Genomic DNA, 12,525 nt, shown 5'->3' with positions numbered 1-12,525 from the left:
ACACACACACACACACACGTCAGGATTCACAGCAGAGCAGAGTCCCTGGGAAAAGTAGCCCAATCACCAGCCACAAGTTTCTATCTTCGTGACCCTCGGCCAAAAGCAACGTTCCTCTGACGGCTTGAGATGGTATTTTTACTATGAATATGAAATAATTTCTAATTAGCCGAAGAGGAGAGCTAAGAAAAAACACATAACCGCTTGTTATCAGTTAATAATATGTTACCTTTGAGGAACTAAATCCCATTTACTCCAAAGTGAAGAGAAAAAAAAGGTGGGGGGGGGTTGAAAGTGGGGGCGCAGGCTTGGTCCTTGGTCGCAGACCTGACCAGTAAAGGTATGAAAAGGTCACATGCGCCTCTCACTGTGTGGCCAGGAAGTGGTTCGTGTAGAAAAGGATTAGAATTTATTTGGCAATTTCTGTCATTCAGTTGCAGCCAACTGAAATCCTGTGAACTGTGTCACAGTCACCCTGGGGCGTAGAAGCTTGAGAGGCTGAGACACCCCCTATCCCCCTCTCACCCCCCTACCCCCGTTCCCATCCTTCCCTGGAAGGGGCTGGGGAGGCCTCACAGAAAGAAGGAAAGACTAGACCAACACAGGCTCTGAGCGACCTGGGCCCTAAGAAAACAAGATGTTACAAAGACCGTATTTTTTCTATTTTTATAACATTTTATATAACTCATAAAACAGTGCTTGTATAAAAATTCACACAAAGTTTGCTAGAGAGCATACAATTTCCAAAAATGTCCTGGGTTTTTGTTACATTCAGTTTTCTAAGGACGCATTCAAATCAATGGTAAAATGCAGACATTATGCGGTATTTCATTATCTTTGGTAAAACTATTCTCATTATTTTGTCTCCTCACAGTATTAACTCTGATATCCACTTTGTGCAGGGTCTGCTTTCACTAGGATGTCAGAAAAACATTAAGGCTGGATCTACACGAGGCAAGTATTTCCAAATGGTATGAACGGCCCCTGGACCCCCACCTCCACTCCGCACTCCTACCCACACAGCCAGGCAGGGTGCGAGATCTCATGAGGGGTCTCGAGACCCCACTGCAATTGTACAAGAAGCCAACATTGCAGGGTGCGGGGGTGGGGGTGGAAACCGAGGCCATCTCTGTAGGAACCCAAGTGGCCGTGCTGTGGTGTGGGCAGGCCAGTGACTCTTACCATTTAAACAGCGAATTCTTTCACCACTAAGTAGATCCCATAGGTTGGTGGATGATTGCTGCGGATGTGGTAACCCCTCCAACCCAAACATAAAAAGAAAGGAAGATCTGGGGCCAACACCGAAGGGAGAGGGGCACACTATCGCCCATGACACTAGACACGACTTTATTCCCTGTCAAATGTTTGTGGTCATGTAGACACAGCCCAACTGGACTGAAGCAGGATTAGAAACTTAGTACATTCATGACTACCTTCATACATTCTTTTAAACTTACTAACAGAGAGAACGAGGGACACTACCAGCTACCGTGACTTGCTATTTTCCTTAACATCAGAATGTGTCTGTGCTAATTCTTTAGTCCTCCAGATACAAGGGGAAAAAAAACAAAAACAAGTAAAAGAAAAAAAAAAAAGAAAAATTTGGAATGGGAAGGGGGAAGGGATTTACCAACACATTTTATGGAAAATATTAAATTTTGAAAAAGTAAGTATTTTGTACTTCTATTGCTTCATGTAAAAAACTGCCCTGGGGCCCGCCAGTATGGCCAGAGAACTGAGGAGGCCATACAGACAGACGCAGGACCTGCAGGTGCTTCCTGATGAGACAGTCCGGAGGGACAGGAAACAACTCCCAGAGTGTGTCCACCTCTCTTCACTAAAAGGGACTCTAAGATTAGGGGGTGGGGGTGGGGGGCGGGGCGGGGGGAGGCCCTACGCAGGAAAGGTATTAAGGAAACCACCAAAACGCAGTTTCCAAAAACTGAACATGCTCTAGGTTCTGAAGAAACACATCTCATCCCTAGAACGTGTTGATTTTTCTAACATGGGGAGACAGGACTTATTATTAATAAAATGATTGTGCTTCTGAAGTTGTAGGGTCGTAGTCCACCCTCTAGAAAGCAGGGCAATTTTCACATGGCTTGGAATCCTCTCGGACACATCCTAGAGACCAGGACAAATTCCACGGCACTCTCCAACCCACAGGGCCGGCGGGCCAGAGCCCCACTGCCATCTTTGGGTAGGCCGTGCGCAGGGGCACGCACATGCGTGTGTGTGTTGGAGAGACTAAGGCATAGAGAAAGGCCCAAGTGAGGGGGAAAAAGTGGGTTTCCTGGCTGCTCTAGTCCCTTCTTTCCAGGCACAAAGAGGCTGAGCTCATTGCTCATGTAGGTCCCCTTCATCCCACTTAAGTTTTTTAGATAGAAGAAATGTGTGTGCACATGTGCGTGGGTGTGGGTGTATGTGAGAGTCATTAGGTCCCTATGCATTTCTAAATTTCAATAATTTGGGTCTGCAGTTTCAACAGAAATAATCTGTAAATGGCATTTAAAAACAAATTTACTAAAATCAGACTGGCAACTTTACATTGCTCAAAATCCTGTCATTTAAAAAAAAAAAAAAAAAAGCCCTCTGGGTACAGGCAAAATCATGTCATATAGCCACCAGAACTAAAGTCCTTATCAGTTGTATAGAGAAAATTCACAGATTGTTTCTATTATTTCTGCATCTTAAGGTAGCAAACATTAAGCCACTAGATTATTAACTCTGCAACATTCCACAAGGGTTTGGGGACCACCCTTTGTGATTAAGTTCATTTTCCAAGTTTCTGGTATAATGTACTTGATTTGGGTGACACCGTTTCCCTTCCCTCTTAGGGCTTTGGAACCCAAAGTCAGGTGGGTAAAAGAATATCATTTTTCAGAACTTTACCTCTGGGGAATTTCCTGATTGATGTCCCGGAAAATTTGCCACTGGCAGTATGACCTTCCCAACCAGTGAGGAAAGAAGGTATGTCTTACTCTGAGGCCAGGGGACTGGCCAGAGACATAGGGTAGCAGAGCTTCTGGGGGTCTGAGGTGACAGCTGAGTGGACTCTGGGAGGGGACGGGGGAGCCCCATTTGAACGACCTGTGACCTTCCAATGCCAGGTATCCCCAAGAGGGCCCGAGGCCTGGGCTTGCCCTGAGGAACAAGGATGAGCTACTGACAGGAGGGGCTTGCACTGAGGTGTGGGGGGAAGCCACCAGACAGCTCCCAAAACCCGAGTGTTGCACAAAAACACACACGGAAAGTAAACAGCTTTGGTGAGCCCAGAGGGGGCCCATCCTTAAACAAGAAGCCAAATATTCACACACACTCTTTTCCAAGGAAATGTGTCTGCCCCTCCAAAGAGCATCCTTGTGGAGAGAGGGAAGGGGGCAGTGGAAGGACACAGCTCAAAATGACATTGCGTACGCGTTTCCACGTCTACCTACATTCATATCATCATCATCCAGTGTTCTCATCTAGAGAGCGGGCACAGCATTCTACCAACACGGCCACGGGGAACAGGCCAGGTCGCGAGGGCAGGCCCCCTCCTCAGCACCACAGCGGAAGGGAGGGTGCAACCACCGTGGGAAAGGAGGTCACACTTCTCCATCCCCTCGACTGCCATCCGAGGGGCATCTTGATTCTTCCAAAGTCATATGTAAAAGACAAGGTCAGTAAAATTGGTCTCTATGCCACCTGAAGTTATTATTAGCCATCATGCAGGAACGTGGCATTTCTAAAAATTTCATAAATCTGAAACCATCTTTAAAAAAAATCCCAGCAACCGAAGGCATCTTACAGTACTTTGTTTCAAATATTTAAAAGATAGTTTTTTTAAGTAAAATGGCCCCCAAAGAGCCCAATGATTTTTTTTTTCTTAAAAAGGGTTTCTCTTTAATTAAAAAAATGGATAAAAATGGAAGATGTAAAATGTGGGAAGAGGAACAAGAGAGTCGCTGACTATGCATTTGGAGTTGCAGCGGGTGGGGTGGTGGATGGAGAGACACGGCCAAGGAGAGAAGGGCCGGCTCCCGAGGCCTCTCTGCTCTCCCGGACTCTGGCCGCACCCCGGGGACACGGGACTCAAAGTCGTGAGGAGGAGACACGAACGCGAAGCTTCTGTCCCTCCTGCGGCTACGTGGTATCCACGTGTGCAAACCGAGCGAGCCCCTCCCCGCCGCATAAGGTGCGCGTCTGCGGACGCCCCTGGCGCGCTGGGAGAGCACGCACAGTCCCCGGGGGCGCCCAGCCGTCACTTCTCCACCTTCTTGGCCTTCTTCAGGATGTCGCATTTCTTCCTGTTGGGGCGGCGGCACCGCTCGTCGATGCTCGGGATGCACTCGTAGTGCCATACCTCCTCCATCTTCTCCACCGGGTACACGGCCTCCACGTAGTGGCGGATGAGCCGCAGCCGCGTGGGGTCCAGCTGCTTCTTGTTGCAGGCGCCGGAGTGGTTGTACTGCAGCCGGAGGTTCTCGGCCGTGAAGAGTTCCGGGAAGAGCCTGACCAGGAGCCGCGCGGCGAAGTTGCCCACCGACAGGCTCTGCTGCACGATCTCGCGCACCTCCTTGTCCGACAGCAGGTACGGCGGAGGCACCGGGAAGTCGGGCGAGGGGACCACCAGCTCGTCCAGGGGGATCTTGCAGAAGTCCTTGCTGCTCCTTTCGGGGGGCAGTGGGGGCCCCTCGAACTCCTCTCGGAACCGCTCGGGGTTGATGGCGTAGCTCGTCAGGTCCCTGCACTCGGGGCCCGGCACGTGCACCTTGCGCTGCTGCTGGTAGGAGCGCCGCTGCTCCGTGTCGCGGCGCCGGCAGCGCTCGTCCAGCTTGCCCACGAACTCCAGCGTCCAGACGCGGTCGTTCTTGGCGCGCGGGTAGAGCAGCTGCACGTAGTGGCGGATGAGCTTGATGCGGGACGGGTCCAGCTGCTTCTTGCCCAGGGAGCCGCTGCAGTTGTACTGCTTGCGCAGGTTCTCGTGCGTGAAGAGCTCGGGGAAGAGGTGCACCAGCAGGCGCGAGGCGAAGTTGCCGATGGACAGGCTGCTCTCGTAGATGCTGCGCAGCTGCTCCTTGCTGAGCAGGCAGTCCGTGCCCGGCACCTCGAAGTCGGGCTGCGGGATCTCCAGCTTGTCGAAGTCGATGGGCACCAGCCAGATCTTCTTGGACCGCCGGCCCGGGCGCTCGCCCTCAAAGCTGTCTTCCACCTTGACCACGGAGATGTCGTCGGGCAGGCTGGAGGAGTCGTAGCAGTCGTCGCGCGCCGGCTCGCCCTCACTGCCCCCATCCAGCGCCAGGCCCTCGAGCTCGTCGTTGAGGCGCTGGGCGCACTGCTGCAGCCAGGCCTCCTCCTCCTGCACGTCAGGGAAGTAGATCTCCGTGTAGTTGCGGATGATCCGCAGCCGCTGCGGGTCCAGCTCCTGCTTGCCGCCGTCCCCGTAGCAGCTGTACTGCTCGCCCAGCTTCCGGTGGTCGAAGAGCTCGGGGAAGAGCCGGTGCAGGAGGAAGACGGCGAACTCGCCAGGGGAGGAGGCTTCGTCCAGGAACTCGGTGAGGTCCTGCGTGTCCACCACGTGGTCTGAGGCGATGGTGCTGCTCCGGTCCAGGGACAGGGCCTCCTCCTGGTCCTTGTTATCCAGGAAGTGGCTGGCATCTACCTGCTCTGCCTCGAAGAAGCTGGCCACCTGGCCGCTGGGCTGGCTGTCCTCCATCTCCCGCTGCGCCCAGAAGCGGCTAAAGAAGTCGTTCAGCTGGGGCAGACACTCGGCCTGCCAAACGGCCGTGTCCCTCACCGACGGGTAGTAGACCTCCACATAGTCGCGGATAAGCTGCAAGTGCAGCGACTCCAGCTTGCGCTTGGCCGCAAAGCCGCATGCGCTGCAGCCGCGGGAGAAGTCCACATCGCTGAAGAGCTCCGGGAAGAGCTGCACCAGCAGGCGGCAGGCCAGGTCGCCGCCCGACAGGCTCTGGTCCACGATCTGCTTGAGCTCCGCCGCCGTGAGCTGGTACTCGGGGGGCGGCTGGAACTTGGCCACCAGCTCAGTGGGGCTCACCTGCTTCTTAATACGGCTCACCTCCAGGGAGAGCAGGTCCACCTTGCTGTGCAGCTGGGACATGTTGGAAGAGAGCGTGTTGAGCATATAGAACATCTTCTGGATCAGAAAGTAGATGTTGGGGTCCCCGTCGGCAGTGGCCGCCGCGGCGGTGCCGCCACAGTCCCGCTTCTGCGGCTCATTCAGGAGCCGCAGGGGTGAGGGGCTGTTGCTGGAGTTGGCCTTGTCAAAGAGCTCGTACGTGCCCAGCAGGTCGCCAGCGGGAGGGTTCTTCTTCTCCATGATCTTGTGTGAGATGCCGTACAGGGGCTTCTTGTAGGACGGGGTGCTCACGTCGCCGCAGGGCTCCTCCTCGCCAGGCCACGTGGAGCCCAGGTTCTTGCCCCTGCCGGCCTGCTCCCCGTTGCCCTGGCAGGGCGAGCTGTTCTCACGGTTCCTCATGCCTGCGAGGAGGGCCTGGAAAACAGACAGCGTGTTAGGCTCCGATTTACTACACCATGCGTGGGTCCGAGGCACACAGGGGTGCCGAGGACCCCCCCTCGGACGTGCATGAGGAACCACTTCCCTCGCCCTGGCTCACCCTGCCGGGCCAGGAAGGCACGGCTGACACAGCCCTACATGCCCGCACGGAGTGGCTCCCTCCTCCTAGTCCCTGATGGAGGCTCTGGCTCAGGCCCTGAGGTGAGACGTGGGGAGCACAGAACGGGGGTCTGCGGCAACTCTACCACTGCCCAGCGTGACCTCTTATCTCAGACTGCGAAAGGGCTGGCCCAGAATGTCCCAGATCCCATGCAGCTGTGGGCTGCACAGGGTGACAGGTCCGCAGGTTTCTGAGGTGCCATCTCCTGCTGGCCCTGCAGCCTTTCTCAAAGAGCTGCAGGAGACAGTTAAGCCCCAGTGTCTTAAGGCGGCCACTGCACGGAAGGCATTCACGCCTCTCCCACGCACCTACAAAGCTACCTGCCCTGTACCCTCCGCCTTGCTCCACAAAGGGCAGTGAGAGAATTAAGCTCTACCACACTCATTTCAGGGACTATCTCTCTCCTCAGCTCACCCAAGGAATGGCACACACACTGTGCAAGTCCACTCTGCTGGACCCCTCCCCGCAAGGGCAAGCTCGAGATCCCCTTTAAAGACCCCAAAGCTTGAATGCCAGCTCCACCACCAGATAGCCACCAACGCCGGCCAACTGAGAACCCAAAGTTCTCAGTGCTTTCACCAGTGGTTTCCCCTATCACCAGGCCCTGAACATTTTATGTATATAAGGACAAGAGATTTGTAACCCAGGCTTAAAGGGAACCCAATGGAAAAAAAAAAATCATCTGTTCAGCAGATGCTGCTAGAACAACTAGATATACACATGCAAAACCACACAACCCCAATGCCCATCCTCTGTGTGCCATGTAAAGAAATGAACTCAAAATGCATTGTGGGGGCACCTGGGTGGCTCAGTCGTTGGGTGTCTGCCTTCTGCTCAGGTCATGATCTCGGGGTCCTGGGATTGAGCCCCGAATTGGGCTCTCTGCTCTGCAGGGAGCCTGCTTCCCCCTCTCTCTCTGCCTGCCTCTCTTGCCTACTTGTGATCTTTTTCGGTGTCAAATAAATAAATAAAATGTGTTTTTAAAAGGAAAAGATATGCATTGTGGATGTGAATATAAAACCTGACTTAAATTTTAGCACTTCTAGAAGAAAACTAAGAGAAATTCCTTATGACCTTGGCTTGGGCAAACATTTCTTTTCTTTTCTTTTTTTTTTAAAGATTTTATTTATTTATTTGACAGAGAGAGATCACAAGTAGGCAGAGAGGCAGGCAGAGAGAGAGGAGGAAGCAGGCTCCCTGCTGAGCAGAGAGCCCGACGCGGGACTCGATCCCAGGACCCTGAGATCATGACCTGAGCCGAAGGCAGCGGCTTAACCCACTGAGCCACCCAGGCGCCCTGGGCAAACATTTCTTAGTTATGACACCACAAGCATAATCCGTAAGAGAAAAAAATGAACAGGGGCACCTGGGTGGATCAGTCAGTTAGGCGTCCGCCTTCCACCCAGGTCACGATCCCAGGGTCCTCAGAGCGGGTCCTGCATCCAGGTCCCTGCTCCTACCCCTCCCTCTGCCTGCCACTCCCCACCCCTGCTCTCTCACTCTTGCTATCTATCTCTGTCAAAATAAATAAATAAGTATATAAAAAGGAGATGCTTATTAGTATCACTTATTAGGCCACTCGGGGGATACCTCACCATCCCTACCAGAATGTGTACGAGCGAAAAGACGATACCCAGTGCTGGAGATGCGAAGGCATCGAAACTCGCACACACTGCTGGTGGGGCTATGGAATGGAGTAACCACTCTGGAAAACAGCTGGCAGTTTCTTAAAAAGACTTACACACCAATGCTCACAGGAGCCCCAACTGTAAATGGCCAAAACTGGAAACAACCCAAAATGTTATCAGCAAGTATACAGACAAACTGTCCTATATGCATACAATGGAGTATTACTCAGCAACAGAACTGATACAGTACTCACGATGAGTCTAAAATAATTATGCTAGAAGAGGCCAAACAAAAGAGGCCCTACTATAGGATTCCACTCATAGAAATTTCTAGAAAATACAAACATCGATAGGGTGGGGACCAGGGGGTGGAGGAAGGAGACAAAGGGGCACATGCAAACTTTATGGTAGTTGGGGATTCGTGTTATCTCGATTGTGGTGATGCCCTCCCTGATACAAACAGATGTCAGAGCTTCTCAAATATTGTGCCATTCCTTTCATCTCAGTCCCAACTTCGTAAGGCTGGTTTTTACAAATGGTAAACTTGACCCAAGCCCTCCCTGGAATGTATTTTTTGAGGGTTTAATTAGGCAGAAAAGCTAACTGGTGAGCGCGGGTGGGCCTCAGGGGAACTAACACACAGGGCTGAAGCACAAAGTATTTGCTCTTACTGACAGGCGTGTGCCCCAGGCAACTGCAGAACCGGGAGGAACAACTGCATCCCCACGGAGAATACGGTTGGTGGAAGGTGGCCAAGGCTAGTGCTTCTGAAACTCCCATCTATGTATGAATCACCTGGGATCTTGTTAGAATGCAGATTCTAGTCCCTGGGCCACATTTCTTTTCTTTTCACTTAGTTTCTTTCATTCATTTCTTTTACTAATCTCAACAACCAATGTGCGCCTCGAACTCGCAACCCTGAGATCAAGAGCTGCATACTCTTCTGACTGAGCCAGCCTGGCACCCTCGGGCCTGCCGTTCTAACAAGCTCCCAGGTGCTGTGGGTCCTCTCTGAGTGGCCAAGGCCTGGAAGACAGCACCTGCTCTCAGGTTGCCTCAGGCAGATTCAATGTCACCTGTAAGTCTTCAGATAATGAATGCCGGCACAAAACAGTATGTGACGCGTTTTTCTCGTGTAGCCTAAAAAGGGCAGGGAGAAGCCAAGCTCAAGAGGCCTGATTTATGAGGGCAGGTGAGTAATACATGGGTTCAGGTGAAAACAGAGCATGAGGCCACATTAACATACAAGACTTTGATCTTTTTCAACCACCCACAGGTTATATTTCATTTTATATTCTAAATTAATGAATTACTTCCTGGACCCTCTCTTTTAAATAATGGAAAAATCTGACTCACATAGAGGGAGGTTAATTTTTCTCCTGCCTCTCTGTTGATAAGAACCATGCATAAGAATAGCTACTTTACTCCATAAGTACCTGAAGAGAGCTGGCCAATACTTTCCTCAGGGTTTGTTTGTATAAGCTGATGACTGTTGAGAGGCGGCCCCTGGCCCTCCTCCCCTGCTCCTCCTCCCAGGCACTCGCTTCTCAAGGTCCGAAGACCAGGGGCCCGCTGACCTGGGGGGAGACTAGCGCAGATGGCCTGCCACCAGACCCTCCCCCTCCTGGGGTCTCCTCACCCGGCCGTATCCTCATCACACTGCAGGATTGCTCCCATAATGGGACCAGGTCATTCCTGGTCCCCACCCAGGACCTTGCACAGTGCCTGGGACACAGACACAGACATGCTCAATTCCAGTGTCCCCGCCAGACTCCTGGATGGCTAAAGCAGGGCACGGCATTTGGCCATTCTCAAACCTATGCTTGAGAAAGAGGAGCTGCTCAGACAGGGCACCAACTTTAGGAATAACATGTCTGTCGAGAGGTATAAAAGCGTGGGTAAGATCTTAGCTCACTCAGCCTGTCTTCTGTGACCTTGGCCAAATCAAATGGTTTTTCATGCTTCGGCTTCTAGAAACTCAGGGATAAATAATGGTAGGTCTCACAAGGTAGTTATGAAGACTTAATGAGATAATGTGCAGAAAGCACTGAGCCCTGTCTGAATCATAGTAAGTGCTTAATAAATATTCACTGTTAGAATATAATTATTATTACTATTCCCAAGCCAGTGCAGGGGGGCCTTTTATTAAACTAGCTGTAAAGATGACTCTCAGCCAGTAAACAAATGGAGGACCTCCCTGCACTGCCTCAGGGTTAAGTCACTCCCAGAAGGCACTTCGAGGTCAGTTTTGCCCTAATGGCTGGGGGCAGGGGAGGGGTATGGGATAACCCCGCTGAAGGTGTGGTTTTAAGCTCTTTACAGTTCTTTTGTTCTGCTACCAGACAGAAAGCAGAGGATTAAGAAGGGAGGGAGGCTCACACACACACCTCAGAAACTTGAGAAAGGAGGGGATGGAGATGAAAATCTTGATCCCAACCGGGTATGGAACTAGGGACCGTGACCCATTAGTAAATGATGAAGTTGATTTGGTGGGTCATAACCAGCATAAGAAGAAAGAAGGAAGGGAAGGCAGAAGAAGGAAAAGAGGCAGGGAGAAGGGGAAAAAGAACAGAAAATAGCAGGGTGCACTGCATATGGCAAGTAAGCTTGGGAAAGTTCTGTTTCTCTGTGTCTGCATACAAATCCATATACGTGAGCTGTAGTTCTAACTGTTCTAAGTTATTAGAACTACCGTTGTGGGTCACTGCTGAAAAGCACTGCCGTAGGGGGCACCTGGATGGCTCAGTCGGTTAAGCTTCTGCCTTTAGCTCAGGTCATGGGCCCCAGGTCCTGGAATCAAGCCCTGCATCAAGCTCCCTGCTCAGCGGGGCGCCTGCTTCCAACTTCCCTCTGCCCCCCAACTCATGCTTGCTCTAATAGATAAATAAAATCTTAAAAGCACTGCCCTGGGGCAACTGGGTGGCTCAGTGGGTTAAAGCCTCTGCCTTTGTCTCAGGTCATGACCCAGAGTCCTGGGATCGAGCCCCCCACATCTGGCTCTCTGCTCGGCGAGGAGCCTGCTTCCCTTCCTCTCTCTCTGCCTGCCTCTCTGCCTACTTGTGATCTCCGTCTGTCAAATAAATAAATAAAAATCTTAAAACCAAACAAACAAACCTGTCATGCTTTAAAAAAAAAAACACTGCCCTAATAAATTCCAAGTGTCTTACTTGCTAATTCCTGTAGGCTGTAAATTAAATTTTAGCAACTTATTCAATTACACCGAAATAATTTTGCATGTCCTGTGGATCATGAGATTGCCATGATGTTCTGTATTTTCATTCCTCAAATATAAAGGAATTTGAGTTTCTAATGGCAGTCATTTAAAAAAATGATAAATATATTGGGAGTTATTTTAGAACAAGGGTCTTTGCCTTACAAGTGATCCCACTAATACATCATAAAATAAGATTCTGTGCAGAGGTCACTAGAAACTCACATGCAATGCAGCAAAAGTACCGCGTTCTAGAGAGCGGGATGCCCTCATTAACACCCGGTATGGAGTGTAAGTCCGGAGAACGTTTTCTGGTTCAATTGTCTCAACAGCAGTAACGAAGAGAAGTCACTGCGCTCCCCCACATTCCTCCGGCAGGCGGAAGGCCAGGGTATATCAGAACTGGAAATCCCCTCTATAACTCTCACTGTTCAGGATCATTAATAAAAATATTTCAGTTTCTACTAAGCACATTAGAAACACTGCCATCAAATAGAAACAGTTTTGGCTAACTTGCGGGAAGAAAAAATTAAGTTAGAGTCCCAGTAGAGGGCAACATTCCTCACTCCCAGAGACCTTAGATACACCATGCAACACAAAACACAACACGAGCCCCAAAGAGAAGGTTCTCAGATAGCCCCACACTGGTGTCCTGTCAACTCCGTGTTCCAATTAATTCCACAAACGCTGCCAAGGCGACAACGGGCTGGCTACGTTTGCTGCTGCTGATAAAAATCTCTGCTCAGCTGTCTAGGAGTATCAAGAAATCTTTAAATCTGTGCTACTTGGCACGGGGTTGTCTGGCTGACGCCGTTCCCAGTTCTCCAAGGCTCATCTTCCAGCCATATGGGAACTCTGCCGCAGGGCTCCGGCTCGCCAGTGCCAGCCTCTGTCCTGGACTCGGTCGGGGCATTTCAGATCCCCGCTAGCACCCTCAGACTCAAGAGGGAATGCCCCACCTCTCGCTGGGGGGCAGGAACACAAAGAGGCTGATGCTGGGCTGATG

The 12,525-nt window shown here is 51.3% G+C and overlaps 1 protein-coding gene across 1 annotated transcript in view; it reads right to left on the bottom strand.

The window, feature by feature from the left end:
- Window positions 1-3,843: 3,843 nt before the first annotated feature.
- Window positions 3,844-12,525, bottom strand: part of BEND3 (BEN domain containing 3) — a 31,017-nt gene continuing 22,335 nt past the window's right edge. Inside the window, exon 4 of the mRNA XM_044244621.1 lies at window positions 3,844-6,496. Coding sequence (XP_044100556.1) covers window positions 4,244-6,496 — 2,253 coding nt within the window. The 3' untranslated portion in view covers window positions 3,844-4,243. The remainder of the gene's footprint in view (window positions 6,497-12,525) is intronic.

Source organism: Neovison vison, chromosome 1 (assembly GCF_020171115.1).
Source record: "Neovison vison isolate M4711 chromosome 1, ASM_NN_V1, whole genome shotgun sequence".
NCBI lineage: Eukaryota > Metazoa > Chordata > Mammalia > Carnivora > Mustelidae > Neogale > Neogale vison.
Note: the sequence above shows the minus strand (reverse complement) of the source record. Positions and strands in the feature narration are given on the sequence as shown.